Genomic DNA, 27201 nt, shown 5'->3' with positions numbered 1-27201 from the left:
GACATTTGCATTTGGAATCAGTTGCTGTCAACTCTCAATATGAGATCCAAAGAGTTGTCACTATCAGTGAAGCAAGCCATCATTTGGCTGAAAAATCAAAACAAACCCATCAGAGAGATAGCAAAAACATTAGGTGTGGCCAAATCAACTGTTTGGAACATTCTTAAAAAGAAAGAATGCACCGGAGAGCTCAGCAACACCAAAAGACCCGGAAGACCACGGAAAACAACTGTGGTGGATGACAGAAGAATTATTTCCCTGGTGAAGAAAAACCCCTTCACAACAGTTGGCCAAATCAAGAACACTCTCCAGGAGGTAGATGTATATGTGTCAAAGTCAACAATCAAGAGAAGACTTCACAAGAGTGAATATAGAAGGTTCACCACAAGATGCAAACCATTGGTAAGTCACAAAAACAGGAAGACCAGATTAGAGTTTGCCAAACAACATCTAAAAAAGCCATTACAGTTCTGGAACAACATCCTATTGACAGATGAGACAAATATCAACTTGTACCAGCATGATGGGAAGAGAAGAGAAGGAAAGGAACTGCTCATGATCCAAAACATACCACCTCATCAGTGAAGCATGGTGGTGGTAGTGTCATGGCGTGGGCATGTATGGCTGCCAATGGAACAGGTTCCCTTGTATTTATTGATGATGTGACTGCTGACAAAAGCAGAAGAATGAATTCTGAAGTGTTTCGGACAATATTATATGCTCATATTCAGTCAAATGCTGCAGCACTCATTGGACAGCGCTTCACAGTGCAGATGGACAATGACCCGAAGCATACTGCAAAAGCAACCAAAGAGTTTTTTAAGGCTAAAAAGTGTAATGTTATGCAATGGCCAAGTCAATCCCCTGACCTGAATCCGATTGAGCATGCATTTCACTTGATGAAGACAAAACTGAAGGGAAAATGCCCCAAGAACAAGCAGGAACTGAAGACATTTGCAGTAGAGGCCTGGCAGAGCATCACCAAGGATGAAACCCAGCGTCTGGTGATGTCTATGCAGTCCAGACTTCAGGCTGTAATTGCCTGCAAAGGATTTGCAACACAGTATTAAAAAGTGAAAGTTAGATTTAGGATTGTTTAGCTTGTCCCATTACTTTTGGCCCCTTAAAAAGTGGGAGGCACATATAGAAACCGCTGTAATTCCTAAACCGTTCACCTGATTTGAATGTAATTACCCTCAAATTAAATCTGAAAGTCTGCAGTTAAATCACATCTTGTTTGTTTCATTTCAAAGCCATTGTGGTGGTGAATAGAGGACAAAATATGAAAATTCTGTCAATGTCCCAATATTTATGGACCTGACTGTATATCCTCCCTCACCGGATCCTCTTTTCCTGACAGGAACCAATTCACTCCCACCTATATTACTCCGCCCCTTTTCCTCCAGTGCATCCAACACACTATAGCACATCCTCACCACAGAGAAAAAAACTACCACATAAATTGATATGTTAATACATATATCATGAATTGTGACTATATATTATATATATATATATATATATATTTTACCTCATAAATTGTACACTTATAAATATTACATAGATCCATAAGTACAGTTTTCATTTTAACCCTTAACCAGGGCTACATGATAAACTGCAAAGATAAAACATATATGAGCGACAGTTAAGAAACAAAGATCAGTCCAGAGGCCTAGGACGACCAGGAAGTGACCTCCAGTGGAGAATCGAAGCGGGTACTACCACCTGAAACAAGTCTGAAGAAATTGAGCCTGAACTTCTAAATGTCAGAGGAAAAGTTTTGGAAACAGCCAGTCACTGGACCTTTGGATCTGGCAAGTCGAAGCACAGAGGTCCATGTAATGAAGAATTATTGCAATAAATGTCCGTGGATGAACAACCGGTGGAAGGAACCTTGTTAACATACGGTCAGTCTGATTTACAGCCACAGATTAAACTAGGATTCTAGAAAGTGCACAGGGTGGGCATCATCCGCTGGGCCGTAGAGAGCTTCGGCGGGCCCAGGTACAGAGGGGGCGTGGCCTAATTGTGGGAGGCATGGCCACGCCCCGAGATTAAAAAAAAACGCTGCGCGCGCCGGGGGGGGGTGGGCGCTGTAAGCCCCTCAGCCCGGCGCAAAGCCAGGGGGGGCGCGATCAGTGTGATCGCTCCCCCCCACAGGCAAAGGAGACTGCTGTGGCTGCTGCTCAGCAGCCACGAGCAGTCCCCCACTGCAGCTGAGCACACGCTGTGTGCTGGGCTGCTGAGAGAGAGAGAAGGGAAGGGGGAGCGGCGCTGGACCCGGGCCCCCCAGGAAGACCGGTCCCAGGTTATCTGTACCCGCTTCCCCCCCCTCTCGGCGCCACTGATCATCCGCCTTCTCAGGGAGTCCAACCAGATGATTATTTAGACGAAGATGGCCCTCCAAATCTGTGAGCTGTTTGCTGACAGGCTGCCAACTGGGTGTCTAAAGTAGTCAGACGCCCAGAAATAGGAGCACTAGCATCCTACAGAGTGGAATACGTTTCTCACTGTCGCCAATCCTATTCTGCATTTTTTGCATGTCTTGACAGAAAAGGGACAAATCACTATGGATCTCTACTACACTGTGACTTGTTTTTCTGAGTTCATGATAGCTTGCATTAACATAGTAACAGTAGGTGTCTTAGCAAGGGCTGCAGAGGAATGTAAAAGCATTAAGATGGCAGGGAATATGATGGGCCCGGGCAAAGATACAGCAAGGGAGCAGGAGGCTGCAGAGGCATGAAACTTCTGGCTCATCAGGAACAACAAGTGCAGAGCACGAGACTGAAGACCAACCCGCAACAGTGGCTACAGGAGGTAGTATCTGACCTGCAAGGGGTTAACATCACTGCTTTCACCTGATATAAATGACCCACTGACCGAGTTGATGCTGGTCCTTGATGTTTGTGCATCTCTTCCTGTCTGTCCAAAGAGTATGCTTTAAACTGGGACCTTGGCCCTGATTCAGAGCCGGACACTCTGACAGAGCGCTCGCTCTGAATCAGGGCGGGTCTTTTTTTTTTTTTTTTATTAGAACGGCCTCCTAGCCACTTGCATAGCTGTGAGTGACCACCCACAGCTATAGCGAGCGGCCACGAAGATGGTGCGATGGTCAAGACCATCAGGCTTGCGACGAGACCCTTGTGGTAGGGTCTCGTTGCCGCAAGCCCCAGAGAGATTTCGGCTCTAACAGAGCTGAAATCTCTCCCACTGACATCACTCGTGATGTCAGTGGGGCCGCCCCCAAATGGAGGCGTTCACATGGGAACGCCTCCGTTTGGGCAGCCACTCCCCCGGCCTGCCCACCAAAGGGGGCGTGCCGTCACTCATCATCGACAGCACGCCCCCTTTGGTACGAGACCTGGAGCAACGGATTGCCCGTCGCTATACGGGACTCATGCATGCGCATAACGGAGCTGGCTCCGTCGTGCGCATGCGCACTGGCCCACCATCGTCCCGGTTGCGAGCGCACAGCACTTCTGACCAGGTCTGAATCAGGCCCTTTGTTTCTAGATCTGCTCACTGCTGTGTCACATCTGCATATAGTTCCTGGATTTCTCTGCATGCATGCTATTAACTGAGTTTTGCATAATTTGTGTACTCTCCAGCCTACAAGGGTTCTGCATACCCTGGTTTCATATGTGCTCTATATAATAAACCCTTTCTGCACCTTCATCTGCTTCTGGAATCTTTATTTGGGTTTTGCACACTGAAATTAAACCAGTAGGTATATGGGAATCAGTATAACATACAGCCGGCCGACAGCAGAAGCCCGGCAGGGGGTGAAGATCCCGAAGGTACAAAAGGTAAGTACAACTAACCCTATTCTACCCACTAATAAACCTCCTTTAGGGGTGCCTAACCCCAACCTCCCCACCCAAGTGCCTAATCCCCCCCTTAGTGCCTAAACCTATCCGCCCCCCCTTCCCCGTAGCCTAAAACCAAGTCTCCCGGGGGGTGCCTAACCCTAACCCCCCCTTCCCCTAGCCCAACCCTAACCCTCCCGGGTGGCTGCCTAACCCCACCTGACCGTCTGCTTCCTGACTGTATCCCGGTATGTCTGTTGTAGACACATGCAGCAGACAAGCCTGTATCACAGAAGCAATAAATTGTTAGGGGTGTGTGTGTGTGTGTGTATGTGGGGGGGGGGGGGGGAAGATGGGATACAACCCCTAGAAAGGCAGGACATACAAAATGATGCAGGTAGTTATTGAGCAGCAGAGCAACCCTCAGAGCACAAAAGCAAAACCAGATGGCCCCAGTCACCAAGTCTTACACAGAGAATAGGCACAAATGTTAAACTAGTGCAGCAAAGATTCTACCTTCCCCCAGCTCTACAGTGACCCTGAAGGGGCACTCACTGCCAACTTGAACATAGAGAGAGGAGTAAGGAGTGTATGTCCGGCACCAGGATTCAGAAGCCACCAAGAAGGTGCTTCCAAGATGGAGGCCGACAGGGAGCAAGCAGGAGGCGCTCATCCACAAACACCTCCGGAGGGGCAGCAGCAAGGACAGAACATTGCCGAGCAGGAGCCCTCGTCGAAGAGGCACTCACAGCCTTCTCCAGGGAGGGCAGAGGAGGAAGACAGCCGCCCATGCAGCCAGGTCTTCATAAATAGCAGACCCACACGCCAGGAGGATCCCGATGCCAGAAGACAGATCTGTGACCAGAGGAGACATCCACACAGCAGAGACCAGGTAGGACCCCAGGGCGGTCATCATAACATCTGCAGCAGGTAAGGAGTAAGTGGAAGCCTAAGCGGGTGACAAGATTATTGGATCAGGACTATTAGGCTGTAGAGAACAGAGACAAGCTGTCTACTCCATGCCGGTCCAGGCCATGCCACCAGTTTGTTGCATATTTACATCAAGTATATTTTATGTTTAATCAGTCTAAGTAGCTTGATGATGTGTGTGTTGGTGATGAATATGCCTTGTATTATCATTTTACTACAGTAAATTTGTTATTACTAATTAATACACATTTGCCATTTATGAAGGAGTTGTATCAGACAGTAGTAAAATAGAGGAGTCAGAAGTTTGTCGTATTGACTCCACAGCCCTGGTGGCAACTATAGATCACCACAAAACTTGCAGCTGACATACCTGTTCAGTATAAGACCATCTCTTTTATTAAAACCAATTACTTATTTTATCTGTATTGTAACTTGCTTTAAAAAAAAAAAAGAAAATGAAATTTTTACAAAACTGCCTTTTCTACTACAGTATATCTATATACAACTCAAAAACAAAAAACTTCAGAAGGATGAGCGCAACAGCTTAAAACACTTCACTCTAATGCCACCCAGTGGCCATAGCTAGAATTATACATCAGACGTGTCCATACCAAACAGGCTGCATTCGCAATCACATGTCATCCTAACTCATCTGCTCTGTACGTGTACAGCTTAGGGCAGTGGTTCCCAAATTGGGTGCCGTGGCACCCTTGGGTGCCTCAGGACACTTGCAGGGGTGCCTCGGGCTGGTGGTCAAGTACCATATAAAATTATTCTTAGTCTGTGTGATAGGTAAAACCAGTGCTAATGGCTGTCAATCAAAAAATATGTGGACAAAAAGAAGCACAGCCCTGTCTACCACCACATAACTGAACCTAAGGGTGACATATAAGCACAATTTACTTCATTTAATTTTTGCTGAATTTCTCAATAAGAAATTTTGGGCCCAGGGGTGCCCTGAATAAAGTGCTGATACTCTAGGGCGCTGTGATTCATAAAGTTTGGGAACCACTGGCTTAGGGAACCAGTGAGACTCAGGCATATTTGGACCTGCCAAACTCTGGCTTACAATACAACCATAATAGTTAATGGTTTAATAATAACTCCATTTTCAAAAACATACTGGAATGAACAGAATTCGTATGCCATCTCAAATGACATTTCCTTAGGAATACAATTTTGGATCTGTATGTGAATGGTTTCTGAGTTATATTATACAAGATAATTGTAATCTAATATACTTTATAAAATTAACAGTTACATTTTCACTGAGAAAAACCCTCAGAATAAAACACATTTATGACAACCAACTCAACATCTCTTCAGATTAACAGGAACAATCATTTCAACTCATGACCTAGTAAAAATGGATGCCAGGGTTCTCCACTACATTGACCACCTAAGTCATTCTCCACTACTATCGTAGTTGGTGGGTGTACCCCAATTTATCATATTATAAGCAAAGCCCAATAAGTAAGGTTAATACCAATTACCTTTATTTCAATTTATTTATGGGTCTTTGTAAAATTACACCCTCAGAATCACAATGAACAAAAACAAGAGACAAGTAACAGTAAAAATATATAACAAGACACTACATATAGAGACAAGAGAATAAGAAGAGAACAGAGAATATGAAAATCCAACAGAAACAGTAATTAAACAGAGAACTGTAGTCAGGGACTCAAACAACAAACCTGACAAATATTACAGCAAAAAGATCATTAAGGTATAAAGAGAGACTAGGATAATAATTACGCAAATACTTTTTTTTTGTTAAACCAACCAGCAACTTGGAAATGTATAACATTTTATAAATTATTTTTTTTATAAAAAAAATTAAATATATAAAAATGGTGATATTGTGACTCAGTGGGGGTAACATCATGTGACGGGGTACTGTGTATATACTGCATCATACTAGTATAGATGGCACCATGAACGGGTTGGGTAGACTGGTCACCATAGCTTTGTGTGGTATGCAACATTGGTTGTTTTTGGGAGGGAGGCTGTGTTGGCCTATATGTATGTTGCTCAGGCCTGATTATGACCTAACTTTTCCTCAAGGTGCCCAGCTAGACCTTTTAACATGGTGTCAAAGACAACGTGCTCATGGCCGCTTTGCTCCTCGGTCATACGATGCATCTTAAAGGCCATAATAGAACCAAAAACATCCCACTCATCTGGGGGCTTGCACAATACTTCATGTGCATTCTGAGAACTTGTCGTGTGAGCTGGTAGTTTTCATCCTCAAATCAAAGCTTTATTAATTTTTTTTTCTTTTTTGGCATTGGTTCTACATCCACTGTAGCTTCACAATCCAGCTGCTGGCTGCACATGCTTGTTTCTGGCGAAAGGTAGACCGGCATTTCAGGAGTTGCAATCTGTAAAGTATTAAAGAGATGTTCAAGTGATGTTTTTACAATAACTGATAATTTTCTAGTTTCTTACAACTGTGGAGAAATGGCTAAGTATTGCTGAAGAATTCGATACCCGATGGAACTTCCTAAACTGTGGGGGAGCCATAGATGGCAAACATGTGCAGATAACTATCTGCCAACAGCGGACTATTTAAATTACAAGGGTTGGTTTAGCATTGTACTGAAGCTGTAGTTAATACGAACTACAATTTGTTTTTCTGGACATTGGCAAGAATGGTAGAACTTCTGATGCTGGCTCCTTTAAGCAGACAACTACCAGAAGCTGATGTCCAAAACCCTCCACTGTCTGTCTGCTGAGGAAACTGATGTGGCTGATGAGGCCTTTGCATGACAACATCATGAAGTCATATCCGCAAAGGTCACTCAACAAAGAGACGGATTTACAATTACAGACTTTCACATGCATGCCGGATTGTAGAAAGTGCATCTGGGATTTTAAACAACATATTTAGGATCTTTCACACAGCTATCAATCTTCGTGCTGACAAAATTGACTGGGTCATCATGGCATGCTGTGTACTGCATAATTTCCTACAGCGGAAAAAACACCAGCAAAGGCCAACATGCACAGTTATGCCAGATGAACCAGAATACAGAGGAAATTGATATTTGGATATCGGTGACAGCAGGGGCTGTACAAGCAGGCTCTGCACGTGCCAAGGAAGTGTGCGCAGAATACCTCACATACTTTAATGGTGTGGGGGCAGTACCATGGCAGGAAAATCTGAAATATTTCTTCTAAAATGTACATTCTACATGGTGAGTGTTCGTTGTTTCCACTTACCAAATCATTGCTGCAACATTCTTCCATGTCATCATTCTCACCCAGTCCTAGATACAACAACCTCAATGATGCCATCTATGGCTCCTGACTCAAAGTGAAGGTGAGCAAATTGTAGTACCACAGGTTTGACACATATACATCATCTGCTCCTGCTCAAAATCTCCTAGATGTGAGAGCCTTTATATGTTCTTTCAGGAAGATGGTCCTGAAATTTTGGATGTTTTTGTTGACCCACTCTGAATCACCTGAACTGTGGTAATCTTTGCTGATGGCTACCAGGGATTCTATCGCCACAGATTTTTTTTCACCTTGTTGGAGTAATCTTGATAGCTAGAATAAAGGACACAAAATGAATACTACAAATATTAACAACAAACTTTAACTAGGACATCGTTTATATTGTACTGGTAAAGAAAGTTGTTGCATGTAAATAAAGGATGTTAATGTTGTATGTAGAATGATACATTGTATGTAAATAAAGGATGTTGAATTCTGAGTTTATTTTAACATAAACCGTAATTACTGTGTCAATTTGTCACTTTAAAAAACAAAAAAAAATTATATATATATATATATATATTATATACACACACACACACACACACACACACACACACACACACACATATACACACACATATATTATATATACACACACACATATACACAGTGCCTTGCAAAATTATTCATCCCCTTAGCATTTTTCATGTTTTGTTGCCTCACAACCTGGAATTAAAATGGGTTATTTGAAGGTGTGCATCATTTCATTCACAGAACATGCCTACAACTGTGAAGTTGTGTTTTTTTTTTATATTGTGAATCAAACAACATTTAGGACAACATAACAGAAAACTTCAGCGTGCATAACTATTCACCCCCCTAAAGTCAGTACTTTGTCGAGCCACATTTTGCAGCAATTACAGCTGCAAGTCGCTTTGGATAAGTCTCTATGACAGGGGTTCCCAACCACGTTCCTCAAGGCACACTAACAGTCCAGGTTTTAAGGATAGCCATACTTGATTACAGGTGATTTAATTAGTACCTCAGTTACTTTGATTGAACCATCTGTGCTTAAGCATGGATATCACTAATACCAGGATTGTTGGTGTGCCTTGAGGACGGAGTTTGGGAATCACTGCTCTATGAGCTTGCCACATCTTGCCCCTGGGATTTTTGCCCATTCCTCAAGGCAAAACTGCTCCAGCTCCTTCAATTTGGATGGTTTCCACTTGTGAACAGCATTCTTCAAGTCTGACTACAGATTCTCAATTGGATTGAGATCTGGGCTTTGATTAGGCCATTCCAACACATTTAAATGTTCCCCCTTAAACCACTCGAGTGTTGCTTTAGCAGTATGCTTCGGGTCATTGTCCTGCTGGAAGGTGAACCTCCGTCTCAGTCTCAAATCACAGGCAGACCGAAACATGTTTTGTTCAAGAATATCCCTGTATTTAGCACCATCCATCTTTTCCTTAACTCAAATCAGTTTCCCAGTCCCTGCTGCTGAAAAACATCCCACAGCATGATGCTGCCACCACCATGTTTCACTGTGAGGATGGTGTTCTTGGGGTGATGGGATGTGTTGGGTTTGCACCAGACATAGCGCTTTCCTTGGTGGCCGAAAACGTCAATTTTAGTCTCATCTGACCATATATTTGGGGAGTTGCCCAAATGGCTTTTGGCAAAATCAAATAGGGTCGTCTTATTTTTATCACTAATGCTGGGCATACACTCTACAATTATATGTCAGATGTCTGTCCAATCTGTCTGGTGGGAAGGAAAATCTTGTCCGTTTTCTAGTGTTGGGAGTAAAATCTCTATTGTTAGTTGCTCCCAAACATTACCAGGTTTTCATACCAACCAGCCATATTGGACAGATAATTGCATAGTGTATGCCCAGCATATGTAATGGCTTTTTTCTGGCCACTCTTCCATAAAACCCAGCTCTATGGAGTGTACGGCTTGGTGGTCACATGCACAGATACACCAGTCTCTGCTGTGGAACTGCAGCTCCTTCAGGGTTACCTTTGGTCTCTGTGCTGCCTCTCTGATTAATCCCCTCCTAGCTCGGTCTGTGCTTTGGTGGGCGGCCCTCTTTTGGTAGGTTTGTTGTGGTACCATGTTCTTTCCATTTGAGGATGGATTTAATGGCGCTGCGGGGGATCATCAAAGATTTGGATTTTTATTTTTTTTAATAACCCAACCCAGAATTGTACTTCTCAACAACTTTGTCCCTGACTTGTTTGGAGAGGTCCTTGGTCTTCGTGGTGTGATGCCTCTTGCTTAGTGGTGTTGCAGCCTCTGGGGCCTTTCAGAAAAGGTGTTTATACTGACAAATCATGTAACACTTAGATTTCACACAGGTGGATATCATTTCACTAATTATGTGACTTCTGGTAATTGGTTGCACCAGAACTTTTGAGGGGATTCATAGCAAAGGGGGTGATTACATATGAACGTGCCAATTTTCAGAATGTTATTTATAAAGATTTTTTTATGTATATTTTTCTCATTTCACTTCACCAAATAAGACTATTTTGTGCAGATCCATCACATAAAATTCAGATTAAAAAAAATAAATACATTACAGGTTGTAATGTAACAAAAAAGGTAAAAAGCCAATGGGGTGAATACTTTTGCAAGGTTATACAGTGGGGCAAAAAAGTATTTGGACAGCCACAGACTGTGCAAGTTGTTGCACTTTAAAAGATGAGAGGTCTGCAATTTCCATCATAGGTACACTTTAACTGTGAGACAGAATCAGAACAAAAAATTCTGGGAAATCACATTGTATGATTTTTAAACAATTTATTTGTATATTTTCGGAAAAAAAAAATATTTGGTTAATCAAAAAGTTAAACTCAATATTTTGTAAAGTAACCTCGGTTGGCAATTGAGCTCTTGTTTGAAGTCTGGTGAGTGCACCCCTAAAAATATTTTGATATATATATATATATATATATATACACATACATATATACACACACACACTTTTTTTTTTTTTTTTTACACATACGTTGCCAAAATTGTGGAAAACTTCAAAAATGCTAATTTTTCAAAAGGTTAACAGCTTATAGCACTAATATATTTTAGTATTATAACAAAAAGCATACATTGCAATGGTAATTTCATTTAGAAAATACAACGCACTTTATTACAAAATTTTACATTTTGAAAAACGTTATACGTACTGAAATGTGTGAATGTACATTTCTTAGTTTTGCACAATATCCATTAGTACTTTGTTTGGAAGCCTTTTGATGCAATTACATTCCTCCCAACATTGGTGGCCAGTGGGTCGGGACCCTTGGCATGTCCACATCAAGAAAGGGTTGGAGCCTCGCAGCACCCGTTTCCGTCACTGGGGGATGTGCCCAGCACTCTAAGAGATGCTGGGCTGACCCCAGGCTCTCTGCACTGTGAATAGATGCTGTTCGTATGTGCACAGCGTCTATTCACCCACTGCTCTGCTATGCAGAGCACTGGTGTGTGCTCATCCCAACTGCCTCCCCCCCCACTGCGGGACACTGATGTATTTGCTGCTATTTAAATTGTCATTGATCACACAAATTCGCCCTACACCTTTTGCTGTCATACATCCCCAGAGCATTATGTTGTGCACTCAGGTAGCAAATCCTCTCCAATTCTTCTGCGGACATATTTCATTCCATCACTACCAAATATGGATATTCTGGTTTCGTCACTCTAGATGACACTGTTATATTGCTCTTCTAACCAATTAATGTGCTTTTTAGCTCATTCTAATCTTTTCTGTCTTTGTTTGAGAGATAAAAGCATCTTTTTCCTTGGAATTCTGTCGTTTAATCCAAAATTTTTAAGTCTGCGTCGAACAGTCCTGGCACTGATGTTTACACCACATTAATCATTTTGAATTGCCTCAGATTTTCTTGTGTCACTCAAGCAGTTTTTTCATTCTTCTATCACAGCATGGTGTTATGGATCTTTTCCTACCTTTACCAGTTTGGTTTTGAATCAACAGAGTCTGTTGATACTTAGGGCCTGATTCAGACCCGCTCGCGAGCGGGTCGGTTTGGGCAAGTGCGCATGACGGAGCTGGCTCCGTCGTGCGCATGATCCGAATAACGACGGCCAAGCCGTCGCTATGGGTCTCACTCCAAAGATGGCGTGCTGTCGATGGTGATTGACAGCACGCCCCCTTTGGTGGGTGTGCTGGGGGCGTGGCTGCCCAGACGGAGGCGTTCCCACAAGGGTCTCATCGCAAGCCCGATGGTCGCGATGGTCAAGCCCGATGGTCACCCACAGCTATGCGAGCGGCCAGGAGGCCGCTCTTAAATTCAGAGGGACGGCGCTGATTCAGAGCGAGCGCTCTGTCAGAGCGTCCGGCTCTGAATCAGGGCCTTATTCCACAGTTTCGAAATGCCTCCTTTGGTTCCCTTCTTCATGTAAAGTAATTATTTTGTATCTCTTTCTAGGTGACTAGTCAACTCTTTTTACTTTACTTGTCACTTAAATAATAAGTTACACAGCTTACTTCAAGAAATTAAAAGTAAGAAAAAAAAAACTCAAAAGACAGCAAACAAGCAAGATGTTTTACTATCAGTTCTGGTAGCAACAAATGTGCTCCTTACTTAACTTTATTTAGTTATACCTTTTTATATAATAAAGTATTATTTGCGGCATTATATTGTGTATAAAATTGATATATACCGTGATAGGATTTTCTTTAAAAAGTAATGCAGTTATACGCAATTAAATCCTAAAAAAAAAAAAAAAAAAAAAACATTTTCCAAAAGGTTTCCACAATTTTGCCCACTACTGTATATATAATGCATATATAAATAAAATATTAGATAGATAGATATATATCTATCTATCTATCACTTGCTTATAAACAATATGGGGTCTGGGGAAATAAACAAAACCTACCAGATATGTCTAGAAGATCGAGTTTCCACAAATGCCAAAAATTGCTGGGCGGTTGCTGCTGTTTGTCATGCAAAAGACAAGCCAGGAAGTGGGAGTAGCAATGAGGTGACTATTTCAGAGGCCAGATCAGGAAGACATAACGGTCATCTGTACACACTGCATGATGTGTACCACATCGTTCACGACATCTTCCAATCCGCCGAGCAGCACAGATAAGATGAATGACACGTGAATGCACGATCATACACATTAGATGATGTGGACGATATGTCATTCCAATTTGCCTCAAAACGACAAATCGTCCAATAAGAAGCAGCGTTTCCAGAGAGCAGTTCACTGCAGGAGGCGTCTGACTCCAGAGAAAGTCCCAGAAACCAGGGGAGTAGCAGGCTGGAAGGTGCTTCTCGGCGTCCAGAAGAGAAGGGGCACCAAGACTACACGGAGTGGCAGTGAGGCAGACCCATAGTACTTGGGCCCATAAAATGCACACCAAAGTAGCAGCAGCAGGTGAGGAAGTAAGATGAGTCCTCCACCGGCCACAGGATGGTCAAGCAGGATATACAGGTTGGAGAACACTAAAGCTGGGTATACACTTGGCCGACGGTCAACCCACCGACCTAATGATTGGCAAGTGCGTACACACTTACCAGTCATTCTGCAGATGTGTCTGCTCCGTCAGTGCTGGCATCATAAGTGGACGGGCATTTAAATTTTTCCACCCAGTTGAGATGTCAATCACAGACGGGTCCCTGCACTAGTGGAAGGTGGGTCACGCCACTTGTACACATCCAGATATGCTGATGTATCTGCAGATATATAGGCCGTCAGCTGTTTTGCACACCCAACGCATTATGTCTGAACTACGTAGTTCACAGACATATCAGGGGTACACACCAGCTGATGCACTAACGATATCTCGTCCAGTGTGTACCCAGCATTAGACTCCCATCTTACTCCATGCCTTTTCAGGCCATGCCCTCAATTACCATTATTCTTACAGATTGATAAAAATATTAAAGATCTAGAAAAGTAACACTGGTTATAGGGCAACTGAAACAATTTACAGACATGTATTTGAAGAATGTACTATCTTTCATATAAACTGTATTCTTCAGCCAGAAGTTAATTAATTATTAATAATTAAATATATATTTTTTCTATGTAGATCTTTTAGCCATACTGATCGTTTAGAAGGAACAAAACTAGCAAATATACTAATGGTTGCAAAGAAACAATATGCATGGACTGCATACCCAAGGTGGTCAAAATCAACCTCAAGAACAATTAACTGGCTGATTAAATACTTCTAATTAAGAAATGGAAACAGCTTAAGGGGTTATCAAAAAAATCAAGAACATAGATCAAGAATTTTTCTAAAGAAGAGTCAATTGGTTAATGTGAAGGCCCTTCTGATAGTGAGGAATGGCAATTAAATCAAAGTCCAGAACATTTAACCCCAATATAGTAGATACATTAAACACATTAAGACGACAACAGGGAACACAGGATGCATCAAATATATCCAACACACAAATGATTTATTAGTAAAAAAATGGCGTGTCTGTGGAAACAGTTGAAGGACAAACTCATTTTAAAAGATGAGACCAATGGCTTCATTTACTTCTGCCCAATATTTAGCAAACAGTGATAATCTTAGCTTATCGTGGTTAGTGAATATCACTTACTCCAACATTAATGGTACAGTCCCCATTGCCTGTAATGGGGACCCAGCGAAGCCTTCAAGTTTTTATTGAGTCCCTTTGGGGATGAAGCACAAAATGCATGTTAAGACATCCATTGCCAATACACTTTAGTTAGCAATCCATCTTTGGCAGCAATAGGCTGCCAGCAATCACAGCAGAAAACACCATTGGATCTCACCAGACAGGTAAGTCATCTTAAATACCAGTGGCATATTTAAGTATCACAGCGATACGAAATATGTTGCCAAATCATTGATAATTGGAGTCCCATATTTCTGTTTCAAGAGACAGTGTACACTAATTGGGACTATACACAAAAATTAGTTTATGTTGTAGATTACCAGCAAAAAATGATTCATCATTAGAAGATGGAGGTCTACCTAAAATAACCTATGGTCCGAAATATGAAGAACATTTTAAGAAATCAAATTTTTCCATAGGTATGGCAAAACATGTGGGGCAATAGCTTCAGTCACAAGATTTTTCAGGATTAGGAAAAACAATCTGTATATTGATACTTAAGAAATAGTAAGCAGACAAAACATACAAAAAAAACAAGATTTAGAAATTATAAGGAAAGGAATGTATTTGCAATGTCAAGCCTTAATGGATATCGTTACTTTTGCAGGTAAAGGTACAGCATTTACAGTGGTGTTTAGGAGAACTCTATGGTTGAGTTTAAGGACAGCTGATCAGCAATCTAATAACAGCCTAATTACATCACTCATTGAATGTGTTTTTACTTTTGTAAAAAACAAAAACACTGGCGATTCATAATAGTACTGAAAATAGATTACACCATTTACTTTTTTTTTTTTTTGGTTGTTGTTTAAGAAAGCCAGAACATCCTGTCACACAGAATCCAGGTAATACATGCTGGTCTTTTTTGTCCCTTTCGTGGAAAAAGAGTGTAGAGTGAAGACAACCAAAAAATCCATAATAACTATTGACCACACAGTTTCCAGATTGTATGCTTCAAATAGTCTGCTTTGTTACTATTTCTGATAGACAAACACTCAGGAACATTTCTGACTTTTGGATCTCAGAACACTCAGTTTGCAAAGATAAAACATTTTTGCATGAAGTCTGTAAATTCCATTCTCAAGACTATAGAAGGAGGCAGCTTTATCATCAATAGGTTAACAAGATGCCTACCTACACATACCAACTGCACCATGGTTCCTCATGTTCTACAGTCTGGAGGCACCATTTCCAGTGTATATGGCTTTTAGCGAGTTACTAGTAGTCCTTATGGTGGCTCACAGGAAGAAAGGAAATGCAGTCTGATTTTAACTTGTCGATACAGTAGTAATAGGAAAATCAGATAATAGTGCCAACAACAAGAGATTCAAAGTGATCTCTTTATTTACAGAAATGTGGATAGATCATAACCTACAGCAAGTAACCTGGTGTCTTCTCAAAGGCTGCAGTATTTGGCCATACAGAGACAATGCCAGAGACAAAGCATTAGTGTTGCAAGAGAGAATGATAAAAAATACAACTGTCTTATCAGATCCAGTTTTGGCAGAGATCTTCAGGGACCGTCTCAATCTCCTAGGAATGTTTACTCTACCGTATAGGTATTCTCCCATGGTTGGTTGGGGCATGAAAGATCTCCAACTTAAAGTATGCAAACAGCGGGATCACAACCTAAGTGACACAGAACACCAGAAAGTTCAGTACTTGTTTCAAAATGCGATGTAAGAAGAAATGGTAGTACCCATTTCAAAATTGGAGAGGACTATGTTAATGACAGATTCAGACTCAACTCAAAAGGAAAAGAGTGAATGAAAACATTTTGGAGACAAGTATAGTGTGTGGTACAATAAAAAAAAAAAAAAACAAGTTTGCACCAAGACTAGTGCAGCAACAGCTAAAGGTCTTTGTATAAAACAACCAGATGGTGGTGGTCTAGATAAAGAGAGAGTGATCAAAAGCAGTAGCATGATAATAGACATATCAACTCTCATATCATGGCCAGAGAACAAACCAAAATCCTTTACAGAACTTTATGTAACAGGAAAGTTGGCACATTATCTCAGTTGATAACAGACAATAGCATTTTAGTTGCAGAAGGTGTATCAGCAAATAATTCAGAAGTTTGGGATTCCTAATATAGAACAGAATGCGATGAGTCAAAATACCAAATAGGAAAAATTCTACTCCTCTTAAAGAATCAAAAAGCAGAAGAAATAGATGTCCTAATAAGGCCTTGGAGATTATAGACCACAAGGATGTAAAAATAAATTACTTATCAGTTTCTAAACGTCCACATAAAGGGCCTAGCTCCTATCAAAAACAAACTTGCAACATGCATTAGAAAAGTGTCAGCAGTGTCTTATATGAGATAAATACTTGTGGTGTCAAAAAAATGGAGGGCAGATTCCTGGATCACACGCATCAGCAGATGATATTTGTAAAGCATTGCATACATATTTCAAACTTTATCTTCAAATGGTTAACCAATAAAATATTTTTTTTTTGTGCATGAATCGGTGCTAGATATGTTTTTATTATTTTAACCCCCCCTTATATTTTATCCTTTGAATACATCCCAGACACGTCTTGGAAATATAAAAATGTTGTTTATTTGATAATATTTATTTGCAGCCCCAATATTCTATGTTTCAGTTAATATGTGTTTCAGAGTTATCTTGGGCTGTCACTGAAAGACAAGGAAGGGATGCCGGAGTCACACTATATTCCTCCTGGGGGGGTGACGTTTTCAGGTCTCTACCAAGGATTCATCATAAAAGACAGATGCCACTGAGAACCTCAAAGAAGTTGAAGATTACACTAGATACACTCATACAAAAAAAGAGGGAATCAGTGACCAGAAATAACAAATCCCACTGCAGCCAGGTGCATGAGGGAGGGTGCCCTGTGGACCTCGAAGAAAATGTTATCAAAGGTAAGTCTACCATAACTCTTATTTTCTTCTTCAGGGTCCATAGGGTCCACAGGAACAACCTTGGGGATGTCCTAAAGCAGTTTCCTTAAGGGTGGGGACGCTCCTGAGCCGACAGGAGGATCCGCTGCCCAAAGGAAGCATCCTGGGAGGCAAAAGTATAAAATGCATAGAATTTGATAAAGGTATGGACGGAAGACCAAGTGGCTGCCTTGCACAGCTGTTCAGCTGAGGCGCCATGCCTAACCGCCCACGAAGGTTCTACAGACAGATTAAATGTGCTGTCATCCTGCTGGGAACAGGGAGATCAGCCTGCGTATAAATTTGAGAAAGTCATACGCAGCCACCAAGCCAGAGTCTGCTTGTTAGCTGGCCAACCACGTTTGTGAAAGCCATACACAACAAAAAGCGTATTGGTACGATTCACGTAGAGCAGAAGGGATCGAACCACATCCAATGAAGCTTCACCAGCAGAAAGGCCTGAAGACTTGAAAGCTGGTACAACAATTTCTTCATTAATATGAAAACGGGATACCACTTTTGGAACCTAGCCTGCCCGGGTACGAAGGACAGCTCTATCCTTGTGGAAGATCAAATATTGGGGGCAACACGAAAGTGCCAAATCAGAGACTCTGCGAGCTGAGATAGCGAGGAGAAAAAGTGTCTTCGCTGTCAACTACTTCAGGTCAACTGTTTACAAAGGTTCAAAGAGGGGAGCCTGTAGTGCCCTGAGAAGCAAGGACAAATCCCACGGTGCCACCGGAGGAACAAAAGCTGGTTACAGATGGAGAACACCTTGCAAAAACGTTCTAGCATCCGGCAAGAGAGCAATTGTACGCTGAAACCAAACTGACAGCACAGAAACCTGTACTCTCAATGTGGCCAGGCGGAGACCAAGGTCTAATCCAGCCTGGAGAAAAGCCAGAACTCAAGAGACCTTAAAAACCTTAGGATCAATTTTTCTATGGGAACACCATAGAAAAATGGAATGCCAAATTCTGTAATAGATGCAGGAAGAGGAAGGCTTTCTTGCTGCAAGCATCGTATGAATCAGAGTTGGTAAACCCTTTGGCTCTTAAGATGGAAAACTCAAGGGCCAAGTCGTCAAAGACAGATGAGGTAGGTCCGGATGTAGGCAGGGATCCTGCACTAGCAGATCCAATCATAGAGAAAGTGTGAGCGGAGTATCTATGGAGAGACATCAACTATTAGAATCACCCTGCCGCCCTCTTGCTTGAAGTTTCTGAGAACTCTTGGTAGAAGAAAAAATGGAGGAAACAGGTAAGTCAACCTGAAATCCCACCCCACTGCCAGCAAATACACGAAAGCAGCTGAGGGGTCTGTTGTCCTGGCCCCGTATCTGGGGTCCTTGTAATTGTGCCGTGAGGCCATGAGATCCACATTTGGTAGTCCCCATTTGTCCATTAGGAGTTTGAAGACCTCCGGGTGGAGAGCCCATTCTCCGGCATGTATGTCCTGACTACTCAGGAAGTCTGCTTCCCTGTTGTGCACTTCTGGAATGAAAATTGCCGGAAGATGACATTCTGCCCAAGTCAGAATGTTTGCCACTTCCCGCATGCAAATTCGCGTGCCTCCCTGATGGTTGAGGTAGGCTACTGTGGTCGCATTGTCGGACTGGATCTGGACAGGCCTGCCTTGAAGGAGGCTTTGTATAGAACTAGCACCATGTATACTGCCAGGAGTTCCAAGATATTTATGGGCAGGTGACTTTACCGAGACGTCCACCTTCCCTGGAAAGTGTGATAACTTATCACCGCACCCCATGCTTGAAGACTGGCGTCCGTGGTGGGGAGTACCCACTTTGCGATCCACAGAGGGCGGCCTTTGTTTAGATGAGCCATCTGAAGCCACCAGGCCAGGGAGAGCTGAACCTCGAGAGAAGGATCGTCTGAGACTATCCACTGATACAGACCGCTCAAACGAGACAGAATTAATAGCTGCAAGGGCCTGGAGTGGAACTGGGCGTATTCCACCATGTCTAAGGTGAAAACTATGGACTGCAGAACTTGCATTGCTGCGTGGACTGATTCTCTTTGATTGTGGAGCAATTTGATTGTAGAGCTGCAATCTTTTCTACTGGCAAAAAGAACCTCTGCGCCTGAGAATCCAGGAGCACTCGCAGATGTGTCATCCGCTGAGTTGAATAAAGCTTTTTCCAATTGACAATCTAGCCATGCTCCTTTAGGCGGGCCACTGTCAGCTGGAGATGATGATGTAAAACATCCTGAGATTGTGCCAATATTAGGAGGTTGTCCAAGTATGGCAGTATTCTGACCCCTTGTCGTAGAAATGAGCAGTCATGACTGCCATTATCATGGTAAACACCTGAGGAGTGTGGACAGACCAAAGGGTAGAGACTGAAATTGGTAATGTTGCTGATGAACAGCAAATCGTAGAAAACTTTGATGGGATAGTGCTATAGGCACATGCAGGTATGCGTCCCGTATGTTTAGGGAAACCATAAAATCCCAGGTTCCATTGCCAGCACAATTGACCGCATGGTTTCCATACGGAATGTGGGTACATGAATACATTTGTTGACATACTTTAGATTCAGGATAGGGCGATGAGACCCATTCGGTTTCTGAATCAAGAACAGATTTGAATAATATCTGCTTCCCTGTTGAGCCAAGGGAACCAGAATGATAACCCCTGAATCTAGCAAAGTCTGAATGGCTTCCTGGAGGGCCAGGGCTTTGACAGAGTTTGATGGGGGTTTCGTTCAAAAAAATCATTTCTGGGGAGGATGTCCCTGGAAGGTGATTGCATATCCCTAAAGAGACCACTTCTCTGACCTAGGCATCTGTTGTCTGATGCCAGGTGTCACAAAACTGAAGAGGTTGCCCCCCCATCCTGAGATCCCCCAGGGGGAGGCCCACCCAGTCAGGCTGAAGGTTTGTTGTCCTTGTTGTGGCTTGGTAGTCCTACGGGAATTCGACTGCCTGGAAAAGGACTGTCCTTTTGCCCTTCCGTGAGGGCGAAAGGAAAACTGCCTCTTGTGTTTGTTAATGGCAACCCAGCAGATTTTGAAGCTGCAAACATAGCCACCATCTTATCCAACTCTGGACCAAACAATGTTTTACCCGAAAAAGGCAGGGATTCCAGAGCGTTCTTGGAATCCACATCCGCCATCCAGGATCTTCTCTTGTAGCATCTGGCATAGTCTCTTCTAATGCCACTGTCCATGGCCTTGGCTACCCAGGCTGTCGCCATAGCCGACTGCGTAATTGCACCAGATAAAGAAAAAACGGATTTCAAAACAGGATTCCAATCTTTTATGAGTAGCTTTTCATAAGAACAGATGCGGACGGAATGGGCAATGTGGAACTCTTAATTAAATGAGTCACGTGAGCATCCACTGTAGGAGATACCTCCCATTTATCACATTCACTTACTGGAAATGGATATAAAGTGGATAACAAATTTTTCTAAAATCTAGGAGCCAGGGCAAAAGTGTAGGAGCCAGACCCCCCTCCCCCTGGGGCAGTGGTTACCTCGCTTCTTCTGGGAGCCCCCGGCCGGGTCACTGTTGCAGCTCCCTCCTCTCTGCAGTTTCCACCTTCCCTGCCTCCTTCGTGCACAGAGCTCAGCTTGTTGAAGGAGCGCTGGCTGCTAGATGGGCCCAGCACCACCGACAATACACCTGCCCAATGGATGCAGTGCAAACAGGTGCCGCGGAGAAGACGATTAACAGGGGTGACGCCGTGCGGTGATTGGCTTGGTAGATGCTGCGCGGCGATTGGCTGGGGGGAGGCGCCGCACGGTGATTGGCTGGGGGGAGGTGCCACGCGGTGATTGGTCGGGGAGACACCACGTCAGCGGGTCCTACAGGACCAGATCAGTTTTTAAAACTGCGATCACTGGCACACTGTGCATGAAATGCCCACCGCAATAATCTCCGCTGGGGCTGATAGATCTGCTTCTTCCCTCCCTGTAAAATCTGGCCGCCAGGCAGCAAAATCTGGTCACCATGGCGACTTGGCCCCCGGGATTTGTCGAACCCTGGTCTATCCGGAGTACTCCATGCCTCAGCCATGAGTTCTGAAAGCTGTTCAGACTGGGGGAACTCATCCTTAACCACCTTCTGTCGTCTAAAGAGCAGAGCTTTAGACCTAGGACAGGCCTGGCCAACCTGTGGCTCTCCAGCTGTTGTGAAACTACATGTCCCAGTATGCCCTGCCAGTTTTGCTATTAGTGAATGTTAAAACTTTGGTAGGGCATGCTGGGATGTGCAGTTTCACAACAGCTGGAGAGCCACAGGTTGGCCAGGCCTGACCTAGGAGGTGCCTCTTCATCCTCTAAATTTAATATGGATTTAACTGCTCTCACCAGAGAGGGAATGACAATCCTCCTCCTTGGATACAGATTCCAAGGACAAACCATGTGCAACATCCAATTCATCTGATGATGCATCGAAGTCTAAAGGCTGGGCAGAATGACGAGACGACCTCTTCTGTCCCTGGACCTTAGTGGTTACCAATCTGCTTGTCTAGGTTGAAGAGACTGTTGAACCATACTCTGAACAATGAGCATAAGTATCCACCCAGGACAGATGTATAGGGGGTACACACATAGCAGGTTGCAACTGTTGTTGAAATCCTATAGTAGGAGGAAGTATAGGTGCCACCAAATGGTCCACTAAATGTGTTAGAACCTGCTAAAAAGAGGACACCCACAGTGGCTCTTGTGCAGGAGCTGGTACACTGGGTTAATGCGATGGAATCTTATAACAAGAAATACACAACCCAACTTGTATGAAATCCTGAGGAGACAGGCCTGCCTGACAGGATTTACATGATACCAGCACCGGGACCCCAGCCTCATGTTTCCCTTTGGCCTTCGACATATAAGGTGCAATGGTACAAAGTAATGCAAATGCGACTTTTCCTTTTTGATATACTAACATTAGCAAAAAGTGAAACTTTATAGAAAACCAACCCCACCACATGTACAGAGGGATGAGGAAAAACAACAGTGATAGAAATAACTGATAGTAAAACACTGCAGCGCTAGCATAAAGTCACATACAATGCAGATACAACCCTTTAGTTGCAAATGGGCTCTGAATCAACTACTCAAAACCCAAACAGTTGATTGATCGGATATAGAGCGTTATATACCTGGCCCCTGGGGGAGAGGTATACAGGGAGATCCTAACACCTCCTGAGACCAAACCACTTTCACAGAGCACTAAAATGTGGTAAGCGAGCGTCTCATATAGAGGTGGGTGGAGCAACCCAGGCACGCAAAACTTCCATAGCCCGGTGTCTGGGTAGGGGGGGGGAGCTGCCGGGGTGAGAACTCACCTCCCCTATGCTGCACAACCTTCGGGAACGCTGGCCTCCCAGCAACAGAATTAGTCTGAAGCTCGTCCCCGGCGCTATGGCCCCGGTGGTCTAGTTTGAGAGTGGAAAGAACCGGGCCCTCACTGCAGCTGCTTCCATTGCATCTCCCATCCTGGAAGCCAGGACTGCCTCGCTCATACCAGACTTCCCCGTGTCCTCTGGTTGCAGTCCAGGTCACGGCATTGCAGCTAGCAAGCTCCACCTCGACCCTGCCAAAATCAATAGACCACACAGGTTACTGGCAGTGCGGTACCGATGGGGGTAGATGGAGTCGCAGAACAGGTGTCTTATAAGATGCCCTGCTGCTAAACTCATGGAGTAAGAGAAAAAACAAACAAACTTGGGACTGCTTCAGTCCCATCTGTGGACTCTATGGACCCTGATGAAAATATTTTTTTATTTCACTAACTTATTTTCACATATGATAAATTGATTTTCTGCTAATATTTCTGCAATTTGGAGACATCCTCTCACTCCCCCTTGTTGAAGTAATATCAGTCAGAAATATAATTTTAAAATACCTGCAAAGACTGAAATGATAATTTTGGTAGAGCTTACAGGGCCAAATTCAAGCCTTTTTGTTTTAACATTTTGTATACAGTCAAATGTTCTATGCAGTGCTCCTAGAGCTGAAATTGGATCCTGGGAGTACTGCTGAATGTAGCATGGCCCCCCAGCATCGGCAAAGTGTGTATGCACTTGCAGTTTCCAGCACCCCTGCCGGGTGCCGCTGCCGCACACAACATCGTGCTGGGTGCACATCGCTAAGTGTGTACCCAGCTTAAGACATGGTGAGTTTGGTATAAAAGATCTATAAGAGACAATGACCCTGTTGACCTTCATCCATGTTGACCTTTTGTCCCTATCAACCTATTCCCTGTCTAACATCTGTTGTCTATCTAGAGAACAGCTTCTCAAGCTTGGTCCAAAGTGCTTAATTTCCAGGTATCCTCACAAAATCACAAGTGAAATAATTAGCTCCACCTGTGGATTTTTTAAATGTGTCATTGAGTAATGAATACACCTGTGCACCTGCTGGGTAACCTGGAAAACGTGACCTGTGTGGGGTTCTGAGGACAGAGTTTGAGAACCGCTTATCTAGAGTAAGGATGGGCAATTAGCAACCCTCCAGTTGTTGTAGAACTACATATTCCAGTATGCCCTGACAGAGTTTTGCTATTTGGCCATGTAAAATAGTTGCAAGGCACGCTGGGATGTGTAGTTCAATAACAGTTGGAGGGCTGCTTATTGCCCACCCATAATCTAGACATTGTCTACCTTTTTAATGTACATCTATTGACTAGAACCTGACATTGTTACCCACAATTTAGGAAACCGTAACCAGACACCGCATTCTATTGGTTCGTGGGCAAGGTTGCTGAAACTTCTAGTCACTGATCTTGTGCTATTGGATGTTCCCATACTTAATTGCTGGCATCTGTTGCGGTTATGTATTCATGATCTGTAAATGAGTAGACTTTTCTTTAAAAAATGGTGTTGCTAACCACCAATGTAAGTCTTTTCTATTTTATTAAAGAAACTGAGTTTGAGACTCAGCCTCACATTCCAGATTGCTATAAAGCATCTCACATGCAGTCTAGCCCACAGAATGACCTCTATAGCAGCCACCTTGAGGCCCAGGCCGCTGCTGCCCAAGGGTGCTTTTTGATCGAGAGCACTTACTGTTTTAACTTTATTTCCCTTTCTGGCACAAGAAATTAATTTCCTTGACCAATGTTCAAATGCATCCCTAGAAAATATAGCTTTGGAGTTGGACATAGATCATTTCTACATTTATTATTACCAGTTATTTATATAGCAGACACATTCTGCAGCACTTTCCAGAGAATATTTGAACATTCACATCAGTCCCTGCTCAATGGAGCTTAGAATCTATGGTCTGTATTCAATTAGAAACAAAATGCCGCTTTCGACAGTTTTTTGGCAAAAATTTTGCCTGGAAATGAATCTCCGTATTCAATTCCAGTCCATTGTCGCCTATGCGAAATGTCAATGTATTGAAATAGGCAAAGCTTTTTCTCCACAGAATAGCAGGAGAAAAGTGGTGCAAATTTCGGGGCGCAGATGTTGGGAAACCACTCAGAACCCTTGGTATACCCCCAAAGGACAATTCTTCCAAAAAAAGAAAAAAAAATTCCAGGAACACCCCAAAAAATGCATTAGAAATTTGGGGCGAAAATGGAGGGACAACTTCAAAAACTAGCGATATAAGCTTCTGGGGGTGCTCTAAGAAGGGGCCAAGTGTTTTGGGGATTGCAGGTGCTTGTATGATGGAGGCATTTAATTTTTTCTAAAACTGCACTTTAGGGACATTAAAGTGCTAGTACCCATTTTCAAGCACCCCAAATTTGGTGGAACTACTTATTTGCTCCAAAAAACACCGCTTTATGCCATTCTTCACCACTTTTACCTCGACGCTAATAGCAAGCATTTACCACCACTTAAGTACCCTAACAAGTTCAATTAGGGCGAATACTAAACTACCATAATGATTTCCGATGTCATGATTTCCGATGTCAGCCCATCTTTTTCAGGGGTAGAGAGTGATTCCCCCAATTGATCCTGCACTTTTCGCCTGGTTCACATTCGCTGGGTCCCGTTTTCGCCTGTTTGGTAATTGAATACGTCGTAAATCAGGAGTGCTAACAAAATGTTTTTGCGTCCAAAACACGAAGGATGGTGAAAAGTCAGCCAGACAGAACTTTCTCGCCGATGCAAAACTAATTGAATACGGCCCTATATTTCCTACCGCATGTACACTCATACATATTGTACACACACACTAGGGGGTATATTGACTAAAGTGAGTTTTTAGAAGTGGAGATGTTGCCTATAGCAACCAATCAGATTCTACTTAACATTTAACTAGCACCTTCTAGAAGATAATAATTAGAATCTGGTTGCAATGGGCAACACCTCCACTGCTAAAAAAAAAAAATCTCACTTTAGTAAATTTACCCCATAGGTTAATTTACTGTAGACAGAAAATACACTACCAGTATATTATTGGATTGTGGGGCTGATTTTGAGATAGGAGCAAAGCAAACAGCAGCAAGTAACTTTGCACCTCGGTAAAACCATGTTGCACTGAAGGTGGTGTAGATTTTAAATGTGCAGAGAGGTGTGTCCAAACAATCTAAATTGCAAAGTAAAAATAAAGCTGTCCAGCATTCATGGGCTACATGCAAAAGCAGCCAGTATTTACCCTGCATGCAAGATTTTTTTTTATTTGCACCCCTTCTATTGTATTGCAACATGGCTTGTTCCAATTTCAAAATAAGAGTTATGGTAGACTTACCATTGATAACTCTTTCTTTGAGGTTAATAGGGTCCACAGGGATGTGGTTGGAGTGATCCAGGCACCAAAAAGTTAAAGCTTTCAGCTCCCAGGATGCCTGTGGTCCTCCTCCACATTTACCCCACCCCTGGCCACAGGCAGTTTTGTAAACTAGCCCAAGGCAGGAGAAAAAAAAGAGGAGAAGGAAGAACAATTGTACACCAGAAACACTCATACAAGATGAGGGAATTCGTGACCAAAAGAAAAACTCACCCAATGCAACCAGGTGAGTCAGGGTGGATGCCCTGTGGACCTCGAAAAAAAAGTTGAGATAAAAGTATCAAACGCGTAAAACCTGAGAAAAGTGTGAACAGAAGACTACGTGGCTGCCTTGCACAATTGCTCAGAGGCACCACGACTAAACGCCCAAGATGGCCCTACAGACCGAGTAGACTGTGCTGTCACCGTGTTTGGAACAGGGAGATCAGCCTGTGGGCCTGATTCAGAGCCGCTCGTAAGCGGCCGCTCGTTCGCTCCGAGCGATGTTCGCACATCTGCGCATGCGTATGGGTCATAATGCGCATGCGCCAACCAGTCAGTGCGGCCGGAAACCGAGTGTTCGCAAAATAGCGAGTGCCTGCTAATTTGAGTGACAGTATGAGACGTTTGTGGGTGGTAACAGGGGAAGGTGCTTGAAAACGGGGAGGGGAGATCCGAACGCAGGGTGTGCATAATTAACAAAGCAGCGTCATCGGCCACGTCACTTGGTTGTTTCTTAGCCTGAACTGTTCGCATGATTGCGGTAGGAAAATCCAACCACAAGCACTGTGAGCAATTCAGACGCCTTTCGATGTACTCGTTTAATCTAATAGCGGAGATGATGTATGATGCGAGTGGCCAGGGGGGAGTCTTTACAAAATAGCGAGCGCATGTTTCATTCGCTCGCTCAGACAGAGGTGTCAACAGACCGTAAAGAGCGAGCGCTCAATTTAAATAGCCGGCCCCTTTTTCTGAACAAGCGAGCGCAAATAGCGTCCGGCTCTGAATCAGGCCC

The 27201-nt window shown here is 43.3% G+C and overlaps 1 protein-coding gene across 5 annotated transcripts in view; it reads right to left on the bottom strand.

Moving 5' to 3' along the window:
* Positions 1-27201, bottom strand: part of CDK12 (cyclin dependent kinase 12) — a 189145-nt gene that overhangs the window by 29343 nt on the left and 132601 nt on the right. Inside the window, exons 15-16 of one of the 5 annotated variants that reach the window (XR_015878797.1) lie at positions 7965-8294; positions 6264-7123 (exon numbers count right to left, since the gene is read on the bottom strand). The exons of 2 other annotated variants lie outside the window; for them this stretch is intronic. Coding sequence is in view for 1 of the 3 variants with exons in the window: in XM_088474622.1 (XP_088330748.1) it covers positions 14620-14630 (11 nt within the window). In the remaining 2 variants the exon portion in view is untranslated. Of the gene's footprint in view, positions 1-6263; positions 7124-7964; positions 8295-14536; positions 14631-27201 lie in introns of those variants that run through there. 2 more of the 5 variants (XR_015878798.1, XM_088474622.1) reach the window with 2 other exon arrangements.

This window comes from Taudactylus pleione, unplaced genomic scaffold, assembly GCF_031769625.1.
Source record: "Taudactylus pleione unplaced genomic scaffold, aTauple2 ptg000155l, whole genome shotgun sequence".
In the NCBI taxonomy this organism is placed as follows: Eukaryota; Metazoa; Chordata; class Amphibia; order Anura; family Myobatrachidae; genus Taudactylus; species Taudactylus pleione.
Note: the sequence above shows the minus strand (reverse complement) of the source record. Positions and strands in the feature narration are given on the sequence as shown.